General features: G+C 57.7%; 4 protein-coding genes across 15 annotated transcripts in view; 2 read left to right on the top strand and 2 right to left on the bottom strand.

Moving 5' to 3' along the window:
* Positions 1–7,180, top strand: part of PITPNM2 (phosphatidylinositol transfer protein membrane associated 2) — a 134,270-nt gene extending 127,090 nt beyond the window's left edge. For 6 of the 9 annotated variants that reach the window (XM_044243450.1, XM_044243451.1, XM_044243446.1 and 3 more), the window contains 9 exons: positions 657–818; positions 1,854–2,002; positions 2,321–2,437; positions 2,733–2,849; positions 2,963–3,111; positions 3,205–3,354; positions 3,743–3,926; positions 4,026–4,154; positions 4,266–7,180. In XM_044243450.1, coding sequence (XP_044099385.1) covers positions 657–818; positions 1,854–2,002; positions 2,321–2,437; positions 2,733–2,849; positions 2,963–3,111; positions 3,205–3,354; positions 3,743–3,926; positions 4,026–4,154; positions 4,266–4,589 — 1,481 coding nt within the window. In that variant the 3' untranslated portion in view covers positions 4,590–7,180. The remainder of the gene's footprint in view (positions 1–656; positions 819–1,853; positions 2,003–2,320; positions 2,438–2,732; positions 2,850–2,962; positions 3,112–3,204; positions 3,355–3,742; positions 3,927–4,025; positions 4,155–4,265) is intronic. The other 3 variants (XM_044243453.1, XM_044243452.1, XR_006383920.1) reach the window with 2 other exon arrangements.
* A 609-nt stretch (positions 7,181–7,789) lies between these two features.
* Positions 7,790–10,114, bottom strand: ARL6IP4 (ADP ribosylation factor like GTPase 6 interacting protein 4). Its single transcript, XM_044243472.1, has 6 exons — positions 10,048–10,114; positions 9,544–9,717; positions 8,796–9,107; positions 8,595–8,712; positions 8,133–8,202; positions 7,790–8,053 (listed from the first exon to the last, which is right to left on the bottom strand). Exons 2-6 carry the CDS (start codon positions 9,704–9,706, stop codon positions 7,997–7,999), a joined length of 720 nt encoding a protein of 239 aa, XP_044099407.1. The 5' UTR covers positions 9,707–9,717; positions 10,048–10,114; the 3' UTR covers positions 7,790–7,996.
* A 623-nt stretch (positions 10,115–10,737) lies between these two features.
* On the bottom strand, positions 10,738–16,171 carry OGFOD2 (2-oxoglutarate and iron dependent oxygenase domain containing 2). 3 transcript variants are annotated; one of them, XM_044243468.1, is made up of 7 exons: positions 15,501–16,171; positions 15,082–15,138; positions 14,240–14,353; positions 14,051–14,150; positions 12,317–12,444; positions 11,830–12,087; positions 10,738–11,755 (listed from the first exon to the last, which is right to left on the bottom strand). In XM_044243468.1, exons 1-7 carry the CDS (start codon positions 15,630–15,632, stop codon positions 11,492–11,494), a joined length of 1,053 nt encoding a protein of 350 aa, XP_044099403.1. In that variant the 5' UTR covers positions 15,633–16,171; the 3' UTR covers positions 10,738–11,491. The 3 variants fall into 3 exon arrangements, with proteins under 3 accessions (XP_044099403.1, XP_044099404.1, XP_044099405.1); XM_044243469.1 differs by lacking the exons at positions 14,051–14,150; positions 14,240–14,353; positions 15,082–15,138; positions 15,501–16,171 and adding an exon at positions 12,631–12,778; XM_044243470.1 differs by lacking the exons at positions 14,051–14,150; positions 14,240–14,353; positions 15,082–15,138; positions 15,501–16,171 and adding an exon at positions 12,554–12,624.
* Positions 16,172–24,102: 7,931 nt separating this feature from the next.
* Positions 24,103–27,670, top strand: part of ABCB9 (ATP binding cassette subfamily B member 9) — a 28,768-nt gene continuing 25,200 nt past the window's right edge. Inside the window, exon 1 of one of the 2 annotated variants that reach the window (XM_044243458.1) lies at positions 24,103–24,214. The gene's annotated coding sequence lies outside the window, so the exon portion shown is untranslated. Of the gene's footprint in view, positions 24,227–27,670 lie in introns of both variants that reach the window. The other variant, XM_044243459.1, reaches the window with a different exon arrangement.

The raw sequence follows: 27,670 nt of genomic DNA, 5'->3' as shown, positions 1-27,670 counted from the left end.
GGGTCTATGCACTACCCCTCTGCCCCTCCCCCGGCCCCACCAGCCCCCAGGGTGGTTGGTGGTGTCTAGAGACAGCTGGGGAAGGCATTACTGGCAAGAGGTGGCTAGTGACCGGGGTCTCCTCGACACCCACAACGGCCCCAAATGTCCAGAGAGGACCCTGGACGGAGGGAGTGTTCGAAGGGGTGGCCCAGCAGGGCCAAGTCCAGGCAGGAGGCGATGGGCCTGGGAGGAGGGGTCCTAGCCCCGGCTCGGGGTGGGCGGGGGGAGTGGGGACATTCTCCCTGAGGAGGAAGCCGTGGGCTGTTTCTGGACAAGCAGCCCGACCCCGACGAGCCAGAGAGCAGCTGAGGGGAGCCAAGGAGGCAAGACCTCAGCGTGGCCTCCTTCGCTGCTTGGCTTCTCTGAAGCTTCTCAGCAGCTACAAGCGGAGCCCAGGTCAGCCCCTTGCCGGGGCCCAGGGCCAGCTGCCCCCTCCGTCCTCCCAGACCACGTGACCGGCTGCCTCTGGCTGCACCTGAGCTGAGGCCGGCATGAGTATCCTTCCGTGGGGAAGGCCGGGGCGCCTGGCCCTCTCCCCAGCGCCCTTCCTGGCCTGTGGTGGCACGCAGGTGGTCCCAGCACGGCTGACCCCGCCCCGTTGTTTTGCTTCTCAGAGGCCCCAGTGTCGCTCAGCCATACCCCCAGCGTCCGGCGCCTGTCGCAGCTCGCCTTGCCCCACCCACCCCCCACTACCCCAGGGCCCCCCCTACAGGCCGGGCAGGCAAGCCCTAGCCTGGAGCGGGCGCCCTGCCTCCCTGACTTGGACACCAGAGAAGGTACCGGGCGTCACACGGCCTCCGTCCACACACGCTGTCCTCCCCTAACGAGGGTCCCTCACCGTTGCCAGGCACATCTCACCATCAGGCCCTGCCCGCTGAAGCCTAACCAGGAACTAGAGGCTCGGGCTGGGAGGGTGCAGACCCGGGGTGGGGGCAGTGGACAGGGTGGAGTTGGCTGGAGGTTGAGGACCACGGGATTGTGCAAGCAGGCCTCGAGCAGAAGCGGGGAGAGCCCTGGCCCCCATCAGACATCACTCACAGAGCAGCTCCCGCGTGTGGCCATCAGAAATGCACTTTTTTTTTTTTAAGATTATTTATTTATTTATCTGACAGAGAGAGAGATCACAGGTGGGCAGAGAGAGAGGGGGAAGCAGACTCCCCACTGAGCAGAGAGCCTGATGCGGGGCTCAATCCCAGGACCCTGGGATCATGACCTGAACCAAAGGCAGAGGCTTAACCCACTGAGCTACCCGGGCGCCCCAGAAAGGCACTTTTGAACCCTTACCTGGAGCTAGGGTGGTTTCCCAGCCCGGAGTGGGAGCCTGGATTTGCACCCAGGCCTTGACACTTGGCCTGCAGGTGCTGAGGGGACATCAGGCCTTGACCTGGGGTTCACCCCAACATAACTTGTCACCAGCCTGAGGCCTGCAGGGCAGATGGGGGGCAGGAGAGGTCTGGAGAGGATGTGACGGGGCTCAGGGCAGGGGATCAGGATCTGCCACAGAAGCAGGGAGACCTTCCAACAGGGATCGTGCCCTCTCCCTAACTCCACACCCTCCTTCCTCATGGCCTGCATGCTCTCCACGGAGCCTCCCCACCCTCATCCCCAGGCCTGCTTGCTGCTTGCTCGCTCTCCTGGGGTCCTGGGCCTTCCCTGCTCCCTCCTGTCACCTGGCCAGGGAGGAGGCCTGCTTTGGCTGCAGCCCCTGTCCCCTGGTCAGAGGAGGGTCTAGCCTTTGGGCTGAGCAGAGCCTGAGGGGCCTGGTGCCCTCCGAGGGGCAGCTGGTCAAGCCCCCCCACCCACCCCGGCAGTTGCAGCAAAGTGGTGGGGCCAGAAGCGGATCGACTACGCCCTGTACTGCCCTGACGCGCTCACAGCCTTCCCCACGGTGGCTCTGCCGCACCTCTTCCACGCCAGCTACTGGGAGTCAACGGACGTGGTCTCCTTCCTGCTGAGACAGGTACCCAGAGGCCCACCGCCCGCTGCCCCCAGGCCCCACACAGGGACCAAGTGATGACACTGCTGACAGGGCCCCTTTCGTAGACGAGGAGGGCAGTGGGGGTTCCCAGAGGGAGCAGCATGGGGGACCCCTTGCAGTTGGGGGCAAATGCGCACATTCACGAGACATGTGACTTTGGGGGGACCACAGTGGGTTGAAGAGTGTCCCCCGACCCCTCACAGGCTCCCGTTTCTGGCTCCGAGGGCCGCTGGCTTCCCCTTCCTAGAACAAGCAGCCCCCGGCTTGAGATGGCCCGTGGCCCACTTCTTGCCCTCGCAGGTCATGAGGCACGACAATTCGAGCATCTTGGAGCTGGACGGCAAGGAGGTTTCGGTGTTCACCCCGTCCAAGCCAAGAGAGAAGTGGCAGCGCAAGAGGACCCATGTGAAACTGCGGGTGAGGGGGCCCCACAGCCACTGTCCTGCTGAGCCCTCACAAGATACCCTACCACAGCCGAGGAGACCGAGTCACAGAGACGCATGCTGTCTTACTCAACCCTCAGGCTGTGGGGTTGGAGCTAGTTCCCCTTCTCTAGATTGCGCGGGGCACCAAGGCCGGGTAGGTCATGTGGCTGAGCTGAACTTGAGCCTAGGCCTTCCGACCTCAAGCCTGTGCTCACCCACCAGGCCCAGGAGATCCTAGCCGTCCTTCCCTCCCCTCCCCTGACCCGCCTCGCTCCTCCTGTCCCCAGAACGTGACCGCCAACCACCGGATCAATGACGCAGTCGCCAACGAGGATGGCCCGCAGGTTCTCACGGGCCGGTTCATGTACGGGCCCCTGGACATGGTCACTCTGACGGGGGAGAAGGTGAGGACCCCGGGAGGTTGCAGAAGCCCCTGCCTGGCCCCCCACTGGCTGGGGAGTGCAGGCTCCGGAGGCCAGGGGCCCGCCCCTTCCTGACCAGCCTGCCTGGCTCCCAGGTGGACGTGCACATCATGACGCAGCCGCCCTCGGGCGAGTGGCTGTACCTGGACACTCTGGTGACCAACAGCAGCGGGCGGGTGTCCTACACCATCCCTGAGTCCCACCGCCTGGGTGTGGGCGTCTACCCCATCAAGATGGTGGTCAGGTGAGCGCCTCCGGGGAGGGAGCGGGCCAGGCCAGCCACCTCTGGGGTGGGAAGGAGGAGGTCTGGTGGGTTCTAACACACTCGCCTTCCCAGGGGAGACCACACGTTTGCGGACAGCTACATCACCGTGCTGCCCAAGGGCACGGAGTTCGTGGTCTTCAGTATCGACGGCTCCTTTGCTGCCAGTGTGTCCATCATGGGCAGCGACCCCAAAGTGCGGGCCGGGGCCGTGGACGTGGTGCGGTGAGTGACCCCGAAGGGCACGCTGGGCGGGTGTGGGGGCAGGAAGCTCCTGGAGGCCAAGCTGGGGATGGCTTTGGGACACTTGGCAGAGGCCCACGGAGTCAGCACTGCCATGAACTCACGGTATGACCCCTTGATGCGGATGCCCCCGCTCCTCACCCGAGCAGCGAGGCTCCTGAGGAGGCCGGTGACCACTGCTGCAGAGGGCACCCACGGGGACCTGGCGGCCTGGCTGGCTGTCCTCACAGTGGCTGCTCCTTCTGCTGAGCCCAATCAGAGACGCGCTCTCCGATGGCCCAAGTAGAAAGTGGCGGGGCTGGACGACGGGTGGCCCAGGAGAGAGGCCGGGGCGGCAGAGGGACACCCAGGCCTCCCCGCTCCCCCCCAGGCACTGGCAGGACCTGGGCTACCTCATCATCTATGTGACGGGCCGGCCTGACATGCAGAAGCAGCGGGTGGTGGCGTGGCTGGCCCAACACAACTTCCCCCATGGCGTGGTGTCCTTCTGCGATGGTCTGGTGCACGACCCGCTGCGGCACAAGGCCAACTTCCTGAAGCTGCTTATCTCTGAGGTGGGTCCCCGGTGGGAGGGGGCAGGGCCGCGGGGCGGGGCTGGGGGCGCGGCGGGGGTGGGAGGGCCGTGCCTGTGCCCACGCCAGTCTCCCCCACAGCTGCACCTGCGCGTGCACGCGGCCTACGGCTCCACCAAGGACGTGGCGGTCTACAGCTCCATTAGCCTGTCCCCCATGCAGATCTACATTGTGGGCCGGCCCACCAAGAAGCTGCAGCAGCAGTGCCAGGTGAGAGGGCCGGGCAGGCCGGGCGGGGCCGGGCGGGGCCGGGCGGGGCCGGGCGGGCAGCCCTGGAGCCCCGGCCGTGACCGCCCCCTCCCTCCCCGCCCTGCCCCGCAGTTCATCACGGACGGCTACGCGGCTCACCTGGCCCAGCTCAAGTACAACCACCGGGCGCGGCCGGCCCGCAACGCCGCCACCCGCATGGCGCTGCGGAAGGGCAGCTTCGGCCTGCCCGGCCAGGGCGACTTCCTGCGCTCCCGAAACCACCTGCTCCGCACCATTTCAGCCCAGCCCAGCGGGCCCGGCCACCGGCACGATCGGACGCAGAGCCAGGCAGATGGCGAGCAGCGGGGCCAGCGCAGCATGAGCGTAGCGGCAGGCTGCTGGGGCCGCACCATGGCCGGCCGGCCAGAGCCCGGGGCTGCCGCGGGCCCCAAGTAGGACCCCGTGGGTGAGGCGCTGTGGTCTCCATGGTGCTAGGCCAGGGCGGCCGGCCCCGGCAGGAGGCCTGATGGGCACACAGTGTCGGCTGGAGACAAGCTTGTCCCAGGGCCTGGCGGAGGACATAGGCCGTGCCACACAGCCCTCCCAGCCCTGCCTCATGTCCTAGGATCTGAGGGGTTCCAGCTTGCAGGAAGACCTGTCCCAGGATGACAGAGGGACCAGGACTCCCCACGCGGACTGGCCCGGAAGACACTCCTAGACACTCGTCCTGCATTGACCTCCCAGCATCCCGACGCCAGGCCTGGGCCCGGGCCCAGCCCGCCACCTCCCATCCACTAGCTCTCCCTGACACCCAGGTCCCCTCCCACTCGGTCGCAGCTCCAGCGGGGGACAGCCTGCTTCTTGTTAACTCGAGTTACTCAACTGTTCAACCTCACTGGTTTTGCACTGATTTTTGAGAGTGGAGATCCATTCCCATCTCCTGTGGCTACAGACATGCATGAAAAGCCAACCTTCGCCCGTCTGGGACCTGCTGCCACACAGAAGGCTCCAGGGCGGCAAACGCTTGTGCAAGCAGGAGAGAAAGGCCATATCTTCATTTCTGCAGCTCTGCCTGGCCTGCCAGCGCTGTGGCAGCCTCCGACCCCCGCTACCTGTCCACCTACCCCACCTGGAACCCAGTGCAGCGGTGAGGCTGCTGAGGCCCAGAGCCGGCTCCCCGGAAGCCACGCCTTGGGCTCCTGGGCCCGGCCGGACCAGCCTCCTCTTCCACACCTCGCCTGCCGTCGGTCAAGGCCACGGCCTTGCTCTCCTGCGTTTCTACACCTTTCTACTTCTCCAATCTGATTTCTATGAGGTTTTTTTAAACGAGCAATCCTTGGCTGCTTCCTTTTCTTAACTCTTTCAGTACCAAGCGCAGCCCCTCCACGTGAGAACACCCAGCACTGTGACAGAGTCCAGCCTGGTTCTGGGTCCCGGGGCCCTGGCCCCCCGCCCACGCAGCTGGGCGTGGGGTCCCCGCCTCACCTGACCCCCATTAATTCCACTGAATTTCTACTCTGGGGTGAGTGGGGCACACACTTAGGTTTTTTTAATGCCAATTCCGTTTTGATGCCGAATCTAAGAAGCCACAACTTGCTTCGTTAGCTTAAGGGCAGGCAGCCACGACGCCATTCCCCACCTGGTAAGGACCGCGCTGTCCTGCAGGCCCGGGGCCGAGCATCAGCCCTTCCTCCCCAGCCGTGGCGCTCGGCCCCAGGCGGCCCTTCTGCGGCTTCCCTCCACCTTCTCCGTAAGGTGGGGGAGCCTGGCCAGGCCCCGACTCTGAGAAGCTGCTGCTGACCTGGATACAGCCTCAGCCTCATGGGCTGGGGCGGGGAGGCCCACGGATGGATGCTGACATTCTCCCGTGTGTAGATATGTACAGCCAAAGGGTCATGTAAATGTTCCGCGAAAGTGGGTCTACACAGAGTGAAAGCTATTTATTTTGTGCAGAGAAAAACTTCTGGAGGGTTAGGACCTTCAGGGTTTGTTCATATTTAAGATGTAGCTTTTTGTTTTTGTTCCAGGCGTTATGTATAAAGCAACGATTATTTTATGGACCAAGTTTTAATGTAAGTGTTGCCATGGAAGTACAATACCTGACCCCCGTGCCCCCGGCGGGAAACCGCTCGGCCCGACAATCACAGCCCGGCGAGGGGCCCCTGCGGCCAGTGCCTCCTTCTCTGTCGGTCCCACCTCGCCCCATCTTGCCTACCGCCTCGGGGACCAGCCATCTGGAGAAGCACCTGGAAGAGTCTCGGGCCCGCCTGCAATAAAGGCCGGGAGGCCTCCTGGCCCAGGGGAGGCCGCGAGGGCAGTGGGCTCGGCCTCTCCCAGCCGGCAGTTGCCCCGAGCTCCGCGCTCCCCGCCCGCCTGCCCAGCTGCCAGCCATGCCAAGGACAACAGCAATAGTCCCCTGGGCCTCTCCCAGTGGCTCTCAGCCATAGATGGTGAGATGGGCAGCCCACCCTCCCCACTGACGTCTCTCTTCTATATCCAGGTCTGCTTCCTGCCTCCCTTAAGATTTCCTTTTGGCACATTCTCTTCTTAGGGAAGCACCAATTTTTCAGAAACTAAGAGAGGGAGGGCAGAGTCCTTTAAAAATACCAAAAATGTTTACAGTGTTGGGTGCTGAGCCGCAGGGCTCAGGCCTGACCAGTCGTAACCAAAGGGTGAGGCAGGCCTTGCTGACTGCCACCCCCACCCCAGGCCTGTTGGAGGAGAAGCCTTAGTCCCACTCCCAACCCCAGCCCCAAGACTGAGCCTCAGCCCACCACCCCACATCCAAGCACCTGCCTTCTCTTTGATTTCTAAAGAGGGATTCAGCAGAGACCCCACGCCCAAGTTTCCCAGCTCCGTCTGAGCTGCCCGCCTGCCCGCCCCGTCGCTGTCGTCACGTCTCAGCCCCTCCTGTCTCTGTCTGGGCCACGTGTGAGCAGCGTCCTGACTCGCACCATCCGCCCTTGCTACCCCTGCACCTTCGGGCCTCAGTGTGCTCTGTATAGTGTCATTGTCTGTTACACTGATTAAAGAAGCAGGAAGGCTTCCTTCTGGGTCTCTTTACTGCACCAGCAAACACAGAACACCGGCTGGGGATGGGGGTCCAAGACGGGGGCACAGCCTGTGCTGGAGCTAAAGCTGCAGCAGTGAGAGTACGTCTTTCCCAGTAAACAACGCCCACTCCACTTGCCTTCATACAGACACGCTCACACAAGCCTTACCCTGCCCCGGGCCTCCTTCCAGCCCCTTCCTAGACACAAACTCCCGTTCATCTTCACAGCGACCAGTGAGGTGGGTGCGGAAAGCCTCTCTGCCTCACAGAGGCCGCAGCCTGTCACCTGGGCCAGGACCCCCACCCCGGCAGCCCGGCCCCAGCACCAGCACCCTGAACAGGTGGCATCTGCAGGATAAAGGGCACAGGACGCAGTCTGCCCCCGAGCCTGAGGGCATCAGGCTCAAGAGCCAAGTCTGGGTTTAGGATGCAGCTGGGGCGAGTGCAGCGTCTGGTCGAGGCAGGCTAAGCTGGGGATGAGCAGGGCAAAGGTGGCTGGCGCAAGGGCACATCCCGCCTTTCCCCAAAAACCCCTGGAGCAACTGTTTTACTTGCTGGGTGGCAACCTTCCCTCCCTTCAGCACAAAAACCAACATTAACAAAGTTTCCAACCAGGGAACATTTAATATTTGGGAAGTTATGCTCTTTCAGGAGATGGGGGAACTGATTAGGCCAGTGACCCTGTCTTCTACCCCCGGATCTGAGAGGAGGCCGGGCCAGAGGCCGGTCCACAGGAGGAAAGACAAGCACCCTGGTGCCCGCTCTGAAGCCAGCCTCCAGGCCAGGCCACCAAAATGAGCCAGCAGGGCCCTCAGGGTAGCAGCCCAGCTCGCATCTGGAAGGCCAGGCCATCCCCTCGGGTGGCTTGCTAGAGAAGAAAGCGCACAGAAGGGGACACATCAGAAACAGAGCTGGGCATGGACCCCGGGGAAAGGGGTGACACCAACCTTGTTGATCTCTCTGTGTCGTTCCTTCGTCACAATTTCCTCTAAGACCTCACCATCTCCCTTAATGAGCCTGGGGGAGGAGGGGAGAGGGGGCTGAGCATCCAAGGCCAGGGCAACAGAACCAGACCCACCTGGCAAAGAGATGCAGGCCTCAGGCCCCCACTCCCTTGAGCAGGGGGAACCTAAGCGCTCCCACTCCTCCCCCTCTCCTGCCCTTGGGACAGTGACAAAGGCAGCTGGGTAGGCTCTGCCATCAGACCGGCCAACTGGCTCTTTGAAGACACCGCTCAAGGCCCTTGCAAACCCCGCAATTGCTTGCTCTGGACGATAAAGAACAGCCTAGGGAGTCCCATAAATGAGTAACTACTCTTCTCTGGTCTCTGGCTTTTGAGCACAGCAGCCATCGGCCTTCCTCCTGAGTGTGCAGAGCGTGTGGGGCTGAGCTGAGCCAAAACTCCCCACCTGGTGCGTCCTGTCTCTGGGTCTACCACCTTCCGGATAATGCTCTGCCGGGCATCCCACTCCTCCTTGGTCATGGGCTTCATGGCCTGGATGCGGGACTTCTGTTCATCCGTCAGGACTGCAAGGGGAGATGGCAGGGAGTGGGCGGTTGGGTCTCAGGGAAGGGACCCTTCCCCTCCTGCGCGCCGGACAGCAGCGTACCTGGCCCATCCTCTTCCTCCTCAGCCGATCTGTGCCACTGGTCGAGCGAGGGTCCCGGCAGAGCCTCGCCCTGCTGCAGCTTTACCTTCTCCTTGCTTTTCTTCTTCAACTTCTTCTTCCTTTTCTTCTTCTTCTTCTTCCTCTTCTTGTCCTTGTGCTTCCCCCGCTTCTTCCGGCCATCACTGGAGGAAGAGGAGGAGGACGAAGAGGAAGAAGAGCTAGAAGAACTGGAAGAAGAGGAAGAGGAGCTGGACCGTGGTCTCCTCCGGGCCTTGTGCTTGCTTCTCTCTGTGATGCAGGGAGAAGGTGAGGCTGGAAGGCCAGGAGGGGAAGAAGTAAATCTTTATCCCCTTGCTCTGGCCTGTGGCAGGCTTAGAGGGACAACGGAGGGGTGAGACCCTCCAGGCAGGGCCTTCCAGAGCAGGGATCAGCACTCTCTGGAGAGGCGCCTTCTGGGCTTCACCCAGCCACCCAGGCACTGTCTGACCAGGAGCAGGGCAGCCAGCCCCCAGATCTCAGCTCCAGCTGCACAAAAAGCATCATTACGTGCTCCCTTCAATCCATACCCAATGAGCCGGACCAGCCTCTGGAATCTGAGCGTCTTTCCCAGACATCCAGGTCCTGCGCTCTGCAAACCTCTACGGCTCACTGCGATGTCCCCCACAGCCTTCCCGGGAAGCCCGCCCAGCTGCCTGCGGCTTCCTCCCTAAAGTTCCCACACCCCTTTCCCGTTCCCTCCGGTCCTCACCCTCCACCCCAGAGGAGGTGTTGCTGGCCTTGTGGTCTTGGGATCTAGAAGCCGAGCAGCTCCGAGCAGCGTCCTTACTGCTCTTCTTCCTTCTCTTTTCCGACCCGCGGCCCCGGGACCGGCTTCGGCTCTTGGAGCGCTTGCGAGAGCTGACGTGAGCCATAGCGCCGCGGGCTGGAGACGGGGAGACACGCTCGAACTGGGGCTCACACAGCCGGCTCCCAGACTGGGCTCGGAGGGCGGCTCTTCTCGGGGGCCCAGTGCCCATAACCACCCAGGGCAGGGACCGAGGGGGTCCGCGGCCACCGCACGATCCGCCCCCAGCCCCGGGGACCCCAGACCCTGCGCAGACACCCGGGGCCTCGGCCCCTTTAAGGGCCCGCCCCCGCCCGGCCGCTCCACGCCTGCGCACGGCCGCCCCACGCCTGGACTCTCGGGCGCCCCTAGGAGCCGCCGCGGTCCTCAGCCGCCAGGTGCGTCCCGAATACTTCCCCGCGCTCCTACCCTCCACCCCCGCGCCCTCCGCGGCCTCGCCGCCCTAGGGAAGGTCCCCGCAGCTGCTCTGTCCCCTCCTCAACCGCCCATCTGGCGGGACCGTCGGGCCCGCACCACGCCTTCGCGTGAGGAAGCGGCGGCGAGGGGACTTCCGGCCGGGGCAGTGCTCGGAGAGGCCGTCCGGCTGGGAAGCGAGGCGCTGCCGCCTTTAGTCCTGAGGCCCCGGGTTCCGTTTCCAGGGCAGCCCAAGAAACGGAGGCTGGCTCTCCGACCTCCCTAAGAGGAGGCACGTGCGAGGCGGTGCATACTCCCCGGCCTCTGCCGCTGCCCTGTCCCGGTCTCCGACCGCCCTTCCTCGCGGCCGCAACACCTGGGGTGCCTGCCCACCTGTCCACCCCAGCGGGCTGTGAGAGCCCTGGTCCTTGTCGCGTTCCCACCTAGTGACAGAGCCAGGGCGGGACCCCTGCAGCCTGTGTCCGGAGTGGGCAGCCGACGCTCTGCTGCTGATTTTGCCCGTGTGGAACGGGGCCTGGTGTTCCACATCCTCCCACCTTCCCAGGAAAGCCAGAGCTCTGGATTTACAAACGAAACCCCGGGTTTGCAAACGTACAACCCGAACCCGGCACAGCTGCACTCTTCACCCAGTTTGGGGGCTGCCCATTCTCCAATGTCTCATCAGTAATGACAGCAGACACGGAGGACTGTTACAAAGGACTTTATGAACGTCAACTCATTTGACTCTCACAGTAGTTCTTGGGCGATAGGTTCTTTCCAGGGGAGGAAACTGAGGCACAGAGAGGTCACGTGGCTGCCCCACGACACACCGTTGGAAGCGGCAGAATCAGAATTTGAGCCCAGGCAGTCTGGCTCGAGCACCTGCTCCTAACACCCCTCTGTGCTAAGCCCTCAGCACCAACTAGAAGTTGCTGCTGGTGATCCTCCCAAATCCCCTTCAGAGGCAGATGTGCTCCACCCCCGCTGTGGTGTCTGCAGATTCACATCTGTGCTCTTCTCTGGGAGGTTCCCTTGGCCACTGGGTGCCACCCTGCCATGGAGATGGATGCCGCTTCCCTACCCGCCCAGCCCATCCTCCCCTAACTGATACAGGCCGCCGGCTGCTAGAGTCAGGCTCCAGAGCACTCCGTGGGATCGGGCCGAGGCTGGATGCCCTTCGAAACCACATCCTGGCCCAGCTCCTTCCTGCCCTGTCCTTCCCTCACGCCCTTCTCCCGAAGGTACTCCTTCAACAAACCACCTGCCCAGGAATCCCCATCTCAGGCTCTGGCTCTGACAGACTGACCCAAGCCAGCCTGTCTGCTGAAAGAATGACGCAGAAGCTTGTGTGTCCTTTCGAACCAAGAAGGGCCTGAGGGAGGCAGGGAGTTTATTCTTGTCCCGCCCAACCCAAGGAGGCAGAGCCCTCGCTGGCTGTGCTACCCCACCGCAGCCCCGCTCAAGTCAGCGCGCACACATCCACGGTGGTGGGCTCCTCGCGGGTGAAGCCGTCGCCAAAGCCCTCGTCATCCACCAGGTCGGGTTTGCGGCAGCACATGGGGCACAGGCGGTTACGCACAGCAGAGGCCCGGAGCCAGATGACAAGGTTCCAGCGCTCGCCCGTGCCCAGTGGCCGGGCCCCATGCAGCTGGCCGCCCCGGTGCAGGATGCCCTGGCCCACCATGTGCTCCACCTCCAGGGGTCTGGTCAGGGCTGACGGTGCCTGCAGAAAGCGGGGCTCAGGCCTGGGCACTTCCGGCTGCCCCAGGCCCTGCCCCGTGGGTCACACACACTCACCTGGAAGAGGCCCCCAAAGTACAAGGCGCCCCCTGTGAAGGCCTTGCCAAGGGCCACGTTGAGGGTGAGCTCGGCGTTATCATAGTGGCAGCCGAGCTCCCGGTCCTGGCCCGGGGCGTATTTGACCACGAAGGCCCGGTGACTGTCAAGCCAGCCCCCGCCACAGTCTGGGTACAGCAGGGCCATCAGCGGCTGCAGGAAACGCTCCCGCAGTGGCGTCACCAGCGGCTCATCCAGGCCTAGCTCATGCAGCAGCACCTGGGAGGGGGACCCCTCGGGTCAGCAGGGAAAGGGACGGGGCCTCACCTGGGGTCCCTGGGGGAGTCTCTTACCAAGGACAGTGTTATTTGCAGATATCAACTCCATAATAATCCTACCATGATCTCATTTTACAGATGGGGAGACCAAGACCCTAACAGGGCCCAACAGCTCTTCTCCAGCACCGCAGATATGGCCACCCAGCGCCCACTGTCCCTGCCTCACCCACCCCATAATTGTTCATGGTGTTGGGTCTTCCCTTGGGCATGTCTGACTGCTCAAAGTGCTCCAGCTCCTCCAGCAGGGCCTGGCAGAACGCCGCTGTGAACACCGGCACCCGGTAGATACGCTTCTCCCCTGCGAAGGGAGGGACATGGTTGGCTGGGAGCTCCAGTGTGGCTCTATGTCCTCGAGCTATGTGAGCCTGTGCATGCCTGGTCACCTCCCTCTGCCTCAGTTTCCTCACCTGTACAATGGGGAAGACACGGGTACTCAGTGAGCCTGTGCATGCCTGGTCACCTCCCTCTGCCTCAGTTTCCTCACCTGTACAATGGGGAGGACACGGGTACTCACCTCTCAGGGCTGTTGTGACCACTACAGACCTACTGTGTGGGCGGCAGGGAGGCCTCTTCCTGGGCCCCCTCATTGGTCCCTGGAGCCTCTCCTCCTGCTTCCACAGACACCCACACATCTAGTCTCTAGACTCTGATGTGAGTTCTGATGAGGCCCAGAGATGGGAAGGGATTAGCCCAGTGACCCCCAGCAGGCCAGTGATGGAGCCAAGCAGGGATCACAGAGCCGCCTCGGGCTTTCTCTGCATAGCCACCAACATTTGCACCCCAACTGAAGTGCCTTTTGGCGCCTCTGTTCCCCACACAGGAGGGGTGAGGGGGCCTGTCTTCTTGCTGGGCTCTGTTATGGAGAGGCCAAGCTGAGAACAGAAATACAAATATTTCTGGGCAGATGGACAAGTCCCCTGGGGTGCCGTGTTCGTATGGCCCCCACTTTCAGCCAGCTCACAGCCCAGCCCCCCGCCCCAGATAACCTGCGCAGTCTTCACTGTCGGGGATTCAATGGCAATGAGGAGGGGTCCCTCCAGTCTAGGAGGGATGACTTCGTTCACATTCCAGCCTGTGCTTCACAAGAGAGTACAAGCATCATAAAGGGAGCAACACTGCACATCTGTCTCCCCAGGGTACTCCCAGACCTAGGAATAACAGTAACCTTAAGATAAGGAAACCTTTCCTGAGCACCGTGTCCCCATCCGGCCATTCGGCACATTACCTCGCTTAATCACACTATAGGAGATAGGTATTACTAGCCATTTGTAGCCTAATGGCTAGCCATTACTAGCCATTAGGAGATGGGTATTACTCCCCATTTCACACATGATGACACTGAGGCAGAGGGATTCAAGGAACTTGGAAGGGCTGGCACTTCCTGCTGGGTTTAGCCAGAGATCCCAGCAGGAGATCCAAAGGAGGAGAGATGGGGCATTTTTGAGGTTGGTTTGGCTTTGGGCCTCTGCTCAAGGTCACAGCAGTTACCTGGCCGCCCGTCTCCCACAACTCCAGGTCATGCAGGTTCAAGAAATTTCATTCTCGCCCACTTCTCCAGGTCTAGGGATAGAACTGTCTGCCTCCCAGACTACTGTTAGCCCTGGGTTGGGGGGTTTGGGGTGGGTGCTTCACTGTCAGGCACACCTGTCTTGGTTGTCCCTTTGTGAGTTCCTCAGTCCCCACCCCTCAAACTGAGTATGCCAGCTGACTCACACCTGACATGGGCACTGAGTGTGTGCTGCGCAAGTGCGTAAGTGAATACTGACGCCCGGCCCCTGGCAGGTCAGTCCCACCAGCCCTTCTAGCTCCTGCTGGTTTGGATTTTGGAGGCAGACATGGTGGAGGGACCCCAGTGTCCCACCCCCCAGTCCTACTCCTACTAGGTGATGGGGCCAAGACCTCACCAGACACCGTCTCCAGCCGCTGGAGAAGGCCTTCAAAGTCTGCACCTGGTGATTTGCTGTACTCAGCTGCGGCCAAAAACTCGGGGGCCAGAGTCTCATCCTGGGGGCAGAACACACTAGCTGTGAGGCAGACGGGCCCCAGGCCGGGACGCCTCCACCTCCTTCCAGTGACCTGGCCCTGCCAGCTACCTGCAGCGTGTTGTAGACATCAGGCCTCACTGGGTGGTAGGATTTCGAAATGAGGGCTTTCCTGGCAGCCGACTCCTGCCCCAGCCGCTGCCGTCGCTCCACCTCCTGCTCAAGCTGGGTGGCATAGGGCCCGGTTACCAAGATGGGGCGTCCCATCACCCCCCACCCCAAGGTCATTATACAGAGGAGGAAACTGAGGCTCAGGAAGGCCAGAGCAGGGCCTGGGTTGAGACCCAAGTCTGTCTACACACCTGACTCTCTCAGGGTAAACTGCAGGTGCCAAGCTGTTAGCTGAAGGCAGCTCCTTCTGGAAGGGGCCCATCCCGCTCTGGGCTGCACAGTTCAGAGCCTGACTGGGATGGGAACCCCTCGACATGCTCAACCAGCTGTGCTGCCAAGGGAGAGGAATGGAATCCCAGCCAGGTGGTGTGTTCCAGAGGCTGCAGGGGGCCTGCCCAGGAAGCTTCCCCTTACTCACCCCCAGGCGAGGAAGGAGACAGAAGATGCCAGCAGCTCTGGCACCCACCAAAGTGGGGGTGGGTGAAGAGAGGAGGAGGACGGAAGCCAGAGCCCGGCTGCCCTGGTGGGATCTCAGCTCCTCCTGCTGTGAAACCCTGGGCAAGTGTCTCAAGAGGTTGTGAGGCAGACAACTCGGCATTTCCCACTTTCTCTCTTTCTGGTGCCAGGCCCCAGGCGCTGCAGTGAGGCGGCACAGGAAGAGGGCAAGCCGAGGTCTAAGGAGCCCTTCAGGGACCTAGGACTGGGAGGCCCCCTCGAACTGCTGGCCCAGTCTGAAGAGGAAGGGCAAGGCTGGCTGTGGAGGGGCAGAGGCGGGCAGTTACCTCTCCTACGAGCTGCTGGAAGTCCTTGGGGCTGACACACCCGCGGCTGTGCAGGATCTGAGAGCAGAAAGTCCAGTGAGCAAGTCTCCTAACGTCTCTGGGCCTCAGTTTCCCCTCGTGGAGGTGGACAGGAGAGCCCCGACCCGACGGGGTCATAGTGAGGAGGACAGTCGAGAAGCTCGCTCAGCGGAGAGCGGGGCTCCCAGCTGCAGTTAGGAACCGCGCCGAGGGCCTCCCCGCGCCGGCCCCTGCCCGAAGCACTTTACAAGGACGCTCATTCATTCGTTGCTCACGACAGCCTCAGCGGGCGATCCTGTTCTCCCCGCTGAAGGGGGAAACCGAGGCACCCAGATCGGAGCTCCCGAGCCCAGCGAACGCCTGCCGCCCGCTTCTCCGCAGAGCCAGTGCAAGCCACTCACCGGGCCGTAGTCCCGGCGCAGCTGCTGCTCGCCCCGGAAGCGCACGTGGAGCCCGTAGCGCGCCACGTACAGGTTCTCGGAGCAGAAGCAGGCGCAGCGACAGAAGCGCCGGGGGGTCCCAGCCGTCGCCATGGCGAAGAGGCGCGCGCCGCTCCGCCGGCTTCCGTAGGAGCACTTCCGGCGCGCCCCCAGCGGGGCGGGGCGGGGAGGCGGCGGCAAGGGTGCGTTCCAAGTTCCCAAATGCAGAAAAGAACGAAGACGCCGCCGCAGAAAACGGGGTGCGGCGGACGGACTCGGCTGCGAGCGCGTGGTCTTCTCGTGCCGCCTCACAGCTTCCCTATCCACAGGGAGGGGACTGGTCTCCCCACTCTACAGATAGGCAAACCGAGTCACACTTTCACGGGCCGGGGGCAAGTTGGGACTTGGAACCCCTCAAGGCCTTTTGTTAAATGTCGCTTCCCTCTTCTGCTCGGAGCTTCGGAGGAGGCAGCCAACGGCAGGAGGGGAGTTAGACGATGCCTGGGGTCCCAGCGCTCCAACGAGCCACTAGCCCGTTCTGTGCGTCTGAGCCTGGGTTTAGCAGTCTGCCCGGGCCCCTGTCCGGCGCTCCTCGAGCCTTCGCCGCGGTGTCGGGATTCGCCGCCGAGACCCCGGACCGCGTCCCCGCGAAGACGCTCCGTCCGGCGTGACTTCCGGTGGCTGGGCCGAAGAATTGGAGTGTGGGCGGGGAGCAGGGTGTGGTCTGTAGGCGGCTACACCCCGCACCGCGCGGTCGGAGTTCTGCACAGCCGCAGTGTGAGAGGAGTGTGTTGCTTGTAGAGCGTGCATCCCTAGCTCAGGGAGACCCATCGTAGCTCCTAAGTCTCTTGCCGCGGGGATCCCCACCTTGGTCCGCCGTGCACCCTGCAGGCCCGGGTCTGCAAAGCCCCGGGAGGAAGCTTGGACCTCAGCCCTGTTGCTAAGATGGGGAAACTAAGGCTCGGAATAGAGGATGAAGCCCCCTTCTCGACCCTAGAGTTCCGTCCCTGTTCAGCTTGGTGCGAGGATGGGGGTGGGGAGGAAGACTCCAGCTCTTAGCCCGGGTACACAGGTGACCACAAATGGTAACTCCTGTTGGCCGATCTCCCACCATCTCTCCTTGCATCCGTACAGCAAAGCTTTGAGCGAGGTACTGTTACGTCACCCATGTTACAGATGGGCAAACAGAGCCTCAGAGAGGGGTGGCGATGCCCCAGCGTTCACAATAGGGTTTCTCAGAATGGTTGGATTATGAGGGATTTCGGATTTACTCTCTGTGCTTGTTGGGGTTTATTTTCTTGATGCTTTCCTTCCCCCGCCCCCCGGATGTATGCAAAGGTTTACACTCATCCGCAGTGAGACACTTAACACACTCAGACACAACCTTAACATGCTCACACGCATTCACACACCATCACACGTGTGCTCATGCCATTGACACACTCACACCTAGTCATACACAGCACTTCACATACACAGCCGCACACTCATTCACACACGCGACACACTCATGCACACCGTCACACACCTATCACCCACACATCCAGCACAGCCCCTGGTTCCTCCCAGCTCTGTGGCAAATTGGGCCCCCAGGCTAAGGTCCCAGGGCCCCAAAGGGAGATGGGAGACCCTCACATCCTGTGCGACCATGCCAGGCCGTCCTCTCCAGTTCATGCAGACATCCACGAACATGTCTGGGGGTCCAGATCTCCCGCCAGCACCTTGAGGGGCTGGAAGAAGGCAGATTTCTGCTCTCAGGGCAAAACCTTCACCAACAGCCTAATTGGTTTTTACCCTGGCTGGCCAGGGGCATCCTGAGTGTGGGAGGTGAGCTTGTGGAAGTGCGTTTTGAGTGACAGATAAGCTCCCTGCGCTTCTAGTGCTCAGTCAAGGTGGGGAGACGGGAGTAAGCAAGGAAACAAGTACACAATCATGTTATTTTCATGCAGTCGTAAGTGCTGGGAAGACAAGCTAGGTGATGGGGTGGTGAGTGCCTGGAGGTGGCCACTTTAGACCGATGGCCGGAGAAAGCCTCCCAAAGAGTGACATTTCAGGGGCGCCTGGGTGGCTCAGTGGGTTAAGCCTCTGCCTTCGGCTCAGGTCATGATCTCAGAGTCCTGGGATCGAGTCCCGCATCGGGCTCTCTGCTCAGCAGGGAGCCTGCTTCCCTCTCTCTCTCTCTGCCTGCCTCTCTGCCTACTTGTGATTTCTCTCTGTCAAATAAATAAATAAATAAATAATCTTAAAAAAAAAAAAAAAGAGTGACATTTCAGCCACGCTCCAAACGCTGCAGCAAGATCTGGCAGGAGAGGGTTCTAGACAGGGGAGTTAAAAGTGCAAGCTAGGCGTACTTGAAGAACAGCAAGGCATACGAGAGGACAAGTCCTAGGGAATGAGGCCAGGGTGGTATTCCGGCCAAACCACTGGGCTTAGGAGACCACTGTTAACATTTTGGATTTTACTCTACGCATGAAGGGAAGCTGCCTAATCCTCACAACAAACCATATGAGGTAGGAATTATCCCCATTTTACAGAGGTGGAAAATGAAGGTCAGAGAGGTTGAATAGCCCACCCAGAGTCAGATGCCTCACAAGTAGTAGAGTCTGGAATAGAACAGGAGTCTGAGCCACGGGGATCCTGGGGCCCAGACCAAGCCTCCTAAAGGTACCAGGCTTCCCCAAGGGGGAGAATGACCCTCAGGGGCCGCTTCCTTCTCAAGGACCCAGCTCCCCAGCCCAGAGCTGTGTGGTCTGAGAACATGTTTAAATTTTCATGGGTGTCTTGATTGCCCAATGATAGTGAAGGGCCCTGCTCTCCAGGAAGGATCCATTTCCCCAGTTCTGTGTGCATTACCCCCATAATTGCCTTCCTCCCTCAGAGGCCCAGGGCAGGCCTGGCACATGCATCCCCCCATCCCCCCCCACCACCAGTGCATACTGTTTCTCCCTTTGCTGTAGTTTGCAAGATAAGCTTGTTCTGCTTATGCATTTAGACCGGCTCTCCCAGTGGCCCCCTTCTCCTTGGAATCAGTGACTCCACCCCTACCCCACCCCAGTCTGGGTTCAATCACCAGACGGAACAACAGCAAGAATATTAATAGTAAGTACTGGGTCTGTGTGTTCTCAGCCAGCACTGATGTGTTTTTGTTGTGTGTGGGGGGGTATTATAGATTTTTTGAGATTTTTTTTTTTTTTAAGTAATCTCTGTACTCAACGTGGGACTCGAGCTCATAGCCTCAAGATCCAGGAGTTGCATGTTGTACCAACTGAGCCAGCCAGGCAGCGCCCCTGTGTGAGGTATTATTAAACCTATTTTACAGATGAGGCTCTGTGAAGTATAGGGGCCTGTATAGGGTCATAAACCTAGTGAGTGGCAGGACCAGAATTACAGCACACACCCTTCTATCTGATTCCAGAGTGTATTGGTGGGGGAGGGGTATGCATGTATATGTATGTGAATATATGTGTGTTGCATGTGTAAATATTTCTATATATATATATCTATACACAGACTTGATTTTATATAGAGCACACTATTAAAAAAGGGCACATCTCAGGAGTACAGCTGGTGAATCTTTACAAACGACACACCCATGTAACTAGCATCCAGATCTCCCAAACAGAACATTCCAGCCCCAACCGTGTCCCTGCTCAGCCACTACCCACCTCCCAAGGCTAATCACTATCCAGACTCCTAAGAGCCAAGATTAGTCTTGCCTGTTGTTGAATTTGATACAGATAAAATCAGATACTATATATTATTTTGCATACTGCTTCTTTCACTCAGCATTCTGTTGCTGAGATTCATAGCTGTTGTCCTGTGTAGTGGCAGCACTGTGCTTTTTCGTGGCTGCCTAGTGTTCCACCGGATGACCACTCCATCCCCTGAGCCATTCTGCTAATGAAGGCCACTTGTATTGTTTCCAGTTTGGAGAAGTCATGAATGAGCTGCTAGGAACACTGTAATTTATTTACCACAATAAAATACACATAACATAAAACCATTTTAACCATTTTAAAAACAGACTTAACTTTTTTTTTAAGATTTTATTTATTTATTTGACACAGAGAGAGAGATCACAAGTAGGCATAGGCAAAGAGGCAGACAGAGAGAGAGAGGGAGAAACAGGCTCCCCGCTGAACACAGAGGCCCATGTGGGGCTCGATCCCAGGACCCTGAGATCTTGACCTGAGCTGAAGGCAGAGGCTTAACCCACTGAGCCACCCAGGCACCCCCAGACTTAACTTTGTTTAAAGATTTTATTTATTTGGGGGCACCTGGGTGGCTCAGTCATTGGGTGTCTGACTTCGCCTCGGGTCATGGTCCCAGTGTCCTGGGATCAAGTCCCATATCAGCTCCCTGCTCAGCAAGGAGCCTGCTTCTCCCTCTCCAACTCCCCCTGCTTGTGTTCCCTCTCTCACTCCCTCTGTCATAAATAAATAAAATCTTTTTAAAAAATTTTATTGGAGTTCCTGGGTGGCTCAGTGAGTTAAAGCCTCTGCCTTCAGCTCAGGTCATGATCCCTGCTCAGCAGGGAACCTGCTTCCCGCCGCCACCCCCACCCCGCCTGCCTTTCTGCCTACTTGTGATCTTTTTCTGTCAAGTTAATATAAATAATCTTTTTTTTTAAAGATTTTTATTCATTTGATAGGGAGAGAGAGGGCACAAGCAGGGGGAGCAGCAGGCAGAGGGAGCGGCAGAAGCAGGCTTCCCCACTGAACAAGGAGCCTAATGCGGGGCTCAATCCCAGGACCCTGGGATCATGACCTGAGCCAAAGACAGACACCTAACTGAGCCACCCAGGTGCCCCTAGACTTTACTGCTTAGAGCAGTTTAAGGTTCACAGCAAAATTGAGTGGAAAGTACAAAGACTGATCATATGCCTCACCCCCACCCCCACTGTCAACATCCCTTCCCAGAGTGGTACATCTGTTACAACCCATTCCTTCACATCCACACATCATTACCCAATGTACTCTAGGCTTCACTCTTGGAGTTGTATATTCTGTGGTTTTTTACAACATAGAATGATACATCTCTACCATCATGGTCTCATACAGAATACAGAATAGTTTCACTGCCCTCAAAATCCTCTGTGCCCTCTCTGTTCATCCCTCCCCCACCCCTAACCCCGGCAACCACGGACACTTTTACCACCTTCATGGTTTTGTCTTTTCAAGATGTCATATAATCAGAATCATCCCATAGCCTTTTCAGATTGGCTTTTTCCACTTTACATAATTGACATTTATGTTTCCTCCATGTCTTTCAGTGGCTTGATCACTGAATAATAGTATATTGTCTGGATGGACCACATATAAGTAAGTGGCACTTACCACTAAATGAAATGATTTTATGTATTTACCTGTTGGTTTCCTGTCTCCCCTACTCTGCAAAGGATGGGGTTTTTCTTTTTTTTTTAATATTTTATTTATTTATTTGACAGAGATCAACTACAGTGGATCCATCCACCTACTAAAGGGCTTCTTGCCTGCTTCCAAGTTCCAGCAATTATGAATAAAGCTTCGATAAACATCCACTTGCAGGTTTTTATGTGGACATCAGTTTTCAGCTCATTTGGGTAAATAACCTCGGGATGTGATTGCTGACTCATACAGTAAAAGTATGTTTAGTTTTATAAGAAACCACCAAATCCTTCAAAAGTAACTGTACTGTTTGCATTCCTACCAGCAGTGCATGAGAGTTCCTGTTGCTCCACGTCTTCCCCAGCATTTGGTGCTGTCGGTGTTTCGGATCTTAGCAAGTCTATGAGGTCGGTAATGGTATCAGGTTGTTTTCATTTGCAATTTCCTAATAACATGACATGGAGCATCACTTCATATGTTTATTCATCACCTATATATCTCATTTGGTGAGGTGTCTGTTCAGGTCTTTGCCTCTTTTTAAAATTGGGCTGGGTTTTTTTTTTTTTTATTGTTGGGTTTTGTATATTTTAGATAACAGACTTTATCAGATACAGGTTTTTGTGGATATTTTCACCCAGTCTGTGGTTTGTCGTCTCATTCTCTTGACCATATATTTGCAGAGCAGGTTTTTTTTTTAAAGATTTTATTTATTTATTTGACAGAGAGAGATCACAAGTAGGCAGAGAAGCAGGCAGAGTGGGGCGGGGAGCAGGCTCCCTGCTGAGCAGAGAGCCCGATGTGGGACTCGATCCCAGGACCCTGAGATCATGACCTGAGCCGAAGGCAGCAGCTTAACCCACTGAGCCACCCAGGCGCCCCTGCAGAGCAGTTTTTAATGGTCATGAAGTTCAGCTTATCAGTTCTTTCATGAATCATGCCTTTGATGTTGCCCCCAAAATCGTCTTCATATAGGGCGCCTGGGTGGCTCAGTGGGTTAAAGCCTCTGCCTTCGGCTCAGGTCATGATCTCAGTCAGTCAGGGTCCTGGATGGAGCCCTGTGTTGGGCTCTCTGCCTACTTGTGATCTGTCTCTCTGTCAAATAAATAAATAAAATCTTAAAAAAAAAATCGTCTTCATAGCCAAGAAAAATCGAGATTTTTTTCCCTATCCTCTTAGAGTTTTATAGTTTTGCATTTTATATTTAGGTCTGTGGTTCATTTTGTGTTAATTTTTGTGAAAGGTGTGAGGTCTGAGTCTAGATTTTTTTTTTTTAACATATGGATGTCCAGCTTTTCCAATACCATTTGTTGAAAAGATTGTGTTTGTTCCTTTGTACTGCCTTTGCTCCTCTGTCAGAGATCAGTTGACTGTATTTACATGGGTCTATTTCTGGACTCTCTATACTGTTCCATTGATCTGTGTGTCTATTCTTTCATCAAAACCACACTGACTTGATTACTGTAGCTTCATAGTAAGTCTGGAAGTCAGGCAGTGTCAGTCCACCAATGTTGTTTTCCTCCTTCAATACTGTGTCGGCTGTTTTTACTCAGCAAAAATGATGGAGCCTGGATCTGGACCCAGCTCTGAGGCACTCTGACTTTTGGATAGCCCATCCAGGATACTTTCTTCACATACAATCATATATTTGCCTTTTGTGTTTGCATGAATGTTAGCCTGCTCCAACTTTATTCTGTCCCTTGGTTTTACCCAATCCATTTAGGAGGTCATTCCATACCTATACATAGCTTCTGTATGCAGACACATACAAACATACGTTGCTTTTTTCCCTGCCGCACTTTTCTGTTGAGCCCCGCTCTGTAATGATTTGGCCAGTTCCCTATGGAAGGGTATTAAGGGTATTTTCAGAGTTTTGCTACTACAGTAACTATCTGCAAACTAGGATCTTTGCTCCCCTCGACCAGTCTTATCTATAGAAGAAAATCCTACTGGGTCAAAAAAAATGTTTTTTAAAATCTGAACTTTGCCAAATTCTCCTTGAAGGAGGCTGTCCCGTGTGAGTGGCAGAGGCTGTTTTAAATTCGGGGTGCTTTAAGCTTTTGACTGAAGGATGGAGGGGTGAGGGGATATGTTGCCCCACCTGCCACCCCCCCTGGGCCTTGACCTACTTTCCCAGGTTCTTGGTTCAGGCCGCACTGTTTGCCCAGAAGCCTGCTCACCTTGCACCTTTCCCAGAGACCCCTTCCCAGCTTGAGTGGCCCTGTGTTACTTTCCATGGCTGCACCCAGTTTTATTCCTTTATGGCACTTACCACTAAATGAAATGATCTTACGTACTTACCTGTTGGTTTCCTGTCTCCCCTACTCTGCAAAGGATGGGGTTTTTCCTTTTTTCTTTTTTTAAAGATTTTATTTACTTATTTGACAGAGAGAGAGAGACAGGGAGGGAGGGAGGGAACACAAGCAGGCTTCCCCCCTGAGCATGGAGCCCGACACAGGGCTTGGTCCCAGGGTGATCCCAGGACCCTGGGACCATGACCTGAGCAGAAGGCAGACACCCAGGCGCCCCCGGGGGTCTTCCTTTTTTCACACTCTGCTGTATTCCTAGCACACTGCCCCTAGCAATCCCTCAGTGGGTATTGCTGCTTCCCCTCTCTCAATCCCTACAATCCTGCTCTACTCTTTTCTCTAAAATATGTTCCCTTCCAACCAGATGTAACTGACTTATGTATTGTAGGTTTTGCCTGCCTCCCTCACTAGAGTGCCAGCTCCAGCAGGGCCCAGATTCTTTCTTCACTGTTGCATCTCAACAGATTAGAATGACAGATGGCACATAGTAGGTGCTGCACCAATATTTGTTGGAAGAAAGAAAAGAGAGAACGACAAAGAGGAAGGAAGGAAGAAGGAAGGGGGGAAATGAAGGAAGGAAAAAAAGCAAAGATCCTAACTCCCACATGGGCTGGCAGGTTGTCCCTCCATAGGAAAAGACCCAGTAAAGAGCTAGCGCCCCCACCAGGTTGGGCCTGGGGTCTCCAGACTTGGAGCACAGAGCTGGAGGGCCCGGCTAGGCGGAAGGGGGCGGGGCCCGTCTCAGGTGGAGGGGGGGAGGGCTAGCTCTGGTCCCGCCCCCAGATGCCCCGCCCCGTCCGGGAGCCCCGCCCCACCCGTCAGCTGGCCCGGGCGCCCGCCCCGCTCGGCTCCGACCTTGCCGCGGCGCAGCCGGGGTGGGAGGAGGGGAGGAGCGGCGGGAGGAGCGGCGGGAGGAGCGGAGCGAGTGCAGTGCCGGGCGCAGTCTCCAATGAGCCGCGCGGAACCTGCGCCCCTGACGACCCGAGCCCCCTGCGCCCTTTCCCTACGGCTCACCTGGTGCCAGGTAAGGTAACAGGTAAGAGCGCGGCGCCCGGGCCCACCGAACACGTCGTTCTCCGGCCGAGGTGCCAAGCCGGACACAGGCTGGGGGCGTCTGGGGCCCCCTGCCTCCGAGGTGAAGTAGGCAGCAGCGTTGGAGGTGGCAGCCTTCCGGGAGCCTTCTCGCCCCCGCTCCTGTCCCCAAGCGTCCTCAGCTGCAGGTCCCAGCCCCCCATCCCTGCAGCAGCATCCTTTCCACGCCCGCAGGACGAATGTTGCTTGCTTTTTTTTTTTTTTTTTTAACTCCTCACGCGCCGCTGCCTCTTGGAAAATGGTGGGGGTGGCTTTGGGGGAGGATCCTGCGATGGCTGTTCTCCCCCCGGGATCGGAATGGTGCGACTTCCCGTGGCTCCCCACGTTCTACAGCGGGCGCCTGCCCACGGGTCCTGAGCACCCTGGCTGTGGCAGAAGCCTGGGGGGCCCGACCTGGGCCTGCCTTAGCCCTCAGTTTTCCTCGCTGGTCAGTGGGCTGACGTTCCACACACATCCACCCTGGCAGTAGGCCTGTGGGTTCCCAGGGGCTCCTCCCTTATTTCTGGATCTGTGTTAAAACAGGATGCCCCCTTCCCCCACCTGATGTCATTGAAAACAGCTTTAAGCTGGTCTGACAGGATTCACTGTCCTGCCCTCTGCCCCACCCCCTGGAGACAGGCTGGCCTCCATGCTGCTTCAGAGGGCAGGTGGCAGGTGACCAGGGGAGGGTTGTAGAAGGGCCACCGTAGCTCCCCAGCCATGAGTTACCCGAAACAACTTTCCCAAGTCTCTGAGAGAGGGCAAGTCCCAGCATCAGATGCGGTGGCCTGAGTAAGGCTGGAGTCAGGATGGCACAAAGTGGACCCAGCACCATCTGGCACTGCATCCAGAACACCCGCCTCCCTGGGACACAACCCTCCGTTAGTCAGTGTGCTGAGCAGTGAATGGGCCTTTCCGCTGCTGTGTGATGGGGTGAAAAGTTAGGAATGGACCAAGCTGCTTGGACCACCTAGGTCCGTGAGTAGCCTGGGCACGTGCTGTCCAGAAAGTCCAGCATTGGGTTTCAGTCCTGCCTTTGCCTGTTCTCTGCATGCCACTTATCTTCTCCAGGACTCTGTTTCCCCATCTCTAAAGTGGGGGTGATCATACGAGGACCTCCCACAGTAGTGGCAAGGATGAACTCAAATGGGAGATGCTGGGCACTTAGCCCATTGTTAGGCAGTGAGTAGCACACCGTAAACAGTAGCTGTTACGGTTGTAATAATAGTTGTCATTTATTATTTCCTGTGTGTTGCACTTTCCTTCTGTGCAGCTGACAGTGGTAGGTGCCCTGACCACCATTTCTACTGAGACAAAGCCTTTGGCAGGACCCCCTATGGGGAGGGGTCATTTGCTAACCCTGTGCCATTCCTTAGCATCTGGGAGCAAGCCGAGTTGCCCCTGTCTTCCCCAGGCTTTGTCACATCCTGGGCAGTGCCTGCTCTGGCCTCTGGCCACCACCTTGTCCTTGTCCCTCGGGCCACTCTCATCACCCATGTGCTCACACTTTGCCCTCCAGCTTCACCTGGCTGAGCTCGGCCGCATCCTCCAGATAACGGAAGCTGGAGAGCGGGACTGGGCCTCCAAGCAGCCCGATGGTCCTCATTCTCCCCTCCTCACAGTCTTGCCTGGTGGTCTTGTCCCTTTCATCCTCCTGCTCAGTAACTTTAAAAATAACAGAGTAGCCTGTCCCCACCGAGGGCTGTAACCCGACCTGAGTTGGATTCTGCTCCATCAGAGCCTGGAGTACAAGGACTCAGCACTTGGGAGTATGAGGCCTTGGTGCTGTAGCTGCTCTGTGCTCAGCTTGCCGGGTGACTCTAGACAGGCCTCACCCCCTGCTTCCCTGTGCCTCAGTTTCCCCATCCATACAATGTGATTCAGATAGTCTGTGATGCTGGAGTGTGAAACTTTGCTTATTCTGGTGAAGGTAGACAGCTGGAGTGTTGGTGGCTGTCAAATGGGGTTGACGTCACCCCAAGTGGAGGGGTGTTGGGAAGGAACTCCCCCAGGGACTGGGAGTGGGAGCAGGAAGAGTGGGCCAAGTCCCTCAGCTGGTCTTGGGCAGATCTGCCTCCTGTTCTGCTTCTGAACCCCAGCTCCCTTCCAGGGCCAAAGGACTCCTTGTGCCCACCAAGAGGTGAGCAACAGCCAAGGTGGCTGGCAGGGCCTGGGTAGCAGGCGGTGGCTTGGCCGGGAGGCCTGGTGCGGCACTGGGCCAGGATCATCCCTCCCTGGGCTCCGACTCACGCTCACCCACTCACTGGCTTCCCAAGGCCTCTGCATTGCAGCAGACAGAAGCCTTTGCTGGCAGCCCAGCTGGGGCTCGGGGTGGAGCAGGGAACTGGGCAGGGGGTGTCTGTTCCCACCAGCCCTTGCCCTGCTCCCTCCCCTGCCCCTGGCCCCATTCAGCCCTGGCTTTCCTTGGAGCCCCAGCTGCTGACAGGGGATCCTTCTCTAGCACTGACTTGAGTCTACCTGGAAGTGCTAGGCTCTAGACGGGGCCCAGGCTCAGGGGCTGTTTTGCCCCTGGGTTCTTTCTGCATCTCAGACTCCACCTCCCCTAGCATCATTAGGGGTCTTGTCTACCCCTGGAGAGGCTGTTTGAAGCATTAGGGCTTTGGAGCTGAGAGCACAGACTTCTGAACTCCACCGCCTGGTTCACATCCCAGCTCTGCCGCTTCCTAGCTGTGTGATCTAGGACAGCTCACTTAACCTCTCTGTGCCTCAGTCTTCTTGACTGTAAAATGGAGATAATAATAGACTCTATCCCACAGGGTTCTTGTGAAGATTCATGTATTCAAATCACATTCATGCATTCAAATCCTTAGACAAACACTCTCTGTCAGCACTTGAATAGACAAGTGTTTTAGCTTCATAGTTTAGAGCCCAGATTCTGGAGCCAGATAGCTCCGGGTTCAAATCCCGCTCTGCTACTCACCAGCTGTGTGATCTTGTACAAGTTCATAACTTCTCTGGGCTTCAATTTCTCCATCTGCTAAGTGAGGTTGAGGATAGTACAAACCTCACAAGTTGTTTCAAGGGTTAAATAAGCAAACACATATAGCGCATAGCCTGTATAAAAGGCTGGGCCTGGGGCTTCTGGCTGGCTTACTCAGTAGAGCATGTGAGTCTTGATCTCAGGGTCATGAGTTCAAGCCCCATGTTGGGCATGGAGCATACTTAAAATATAAGATAAAGTTAAATGCTATTTAGAAAATTTTTTTTTTTTTTAGATTTTTTTTTTTAATTTATTTATTTGACAGAGAGAAATCACAAGTAGATGGAGAGGCAGGCAGAGAGAGAGGGGGGAAGCAGGCTCCCTGCCGAGCAGAGAGCCCAATGCGGGACTCGATCCCAGGACCCTGAGATCATGACCTGAGCCGAAGGCAGCGGCTTAACCCACTGA

The sequence above is a fragment of the Neovison vison genome, chromosome 3 (assembly GCF_020171115.1).
Source record: "Neovison vison isolate M4711 chromosome 3, ASM_NN_V1, whole genome shotgun sequence".
In the NCBI taxonomy this organism is placed as follows: Eukaryota; Metazoa; Chordata; class Mammalia; order Carnivora; family Mustelidae; genus Neogale; species Neogale vison.
The sequence above is the reverse complement of the archived record's forward strand: the minus strand, read 5'-3'. Positions and strand labels throughout refer to the sequence as shown.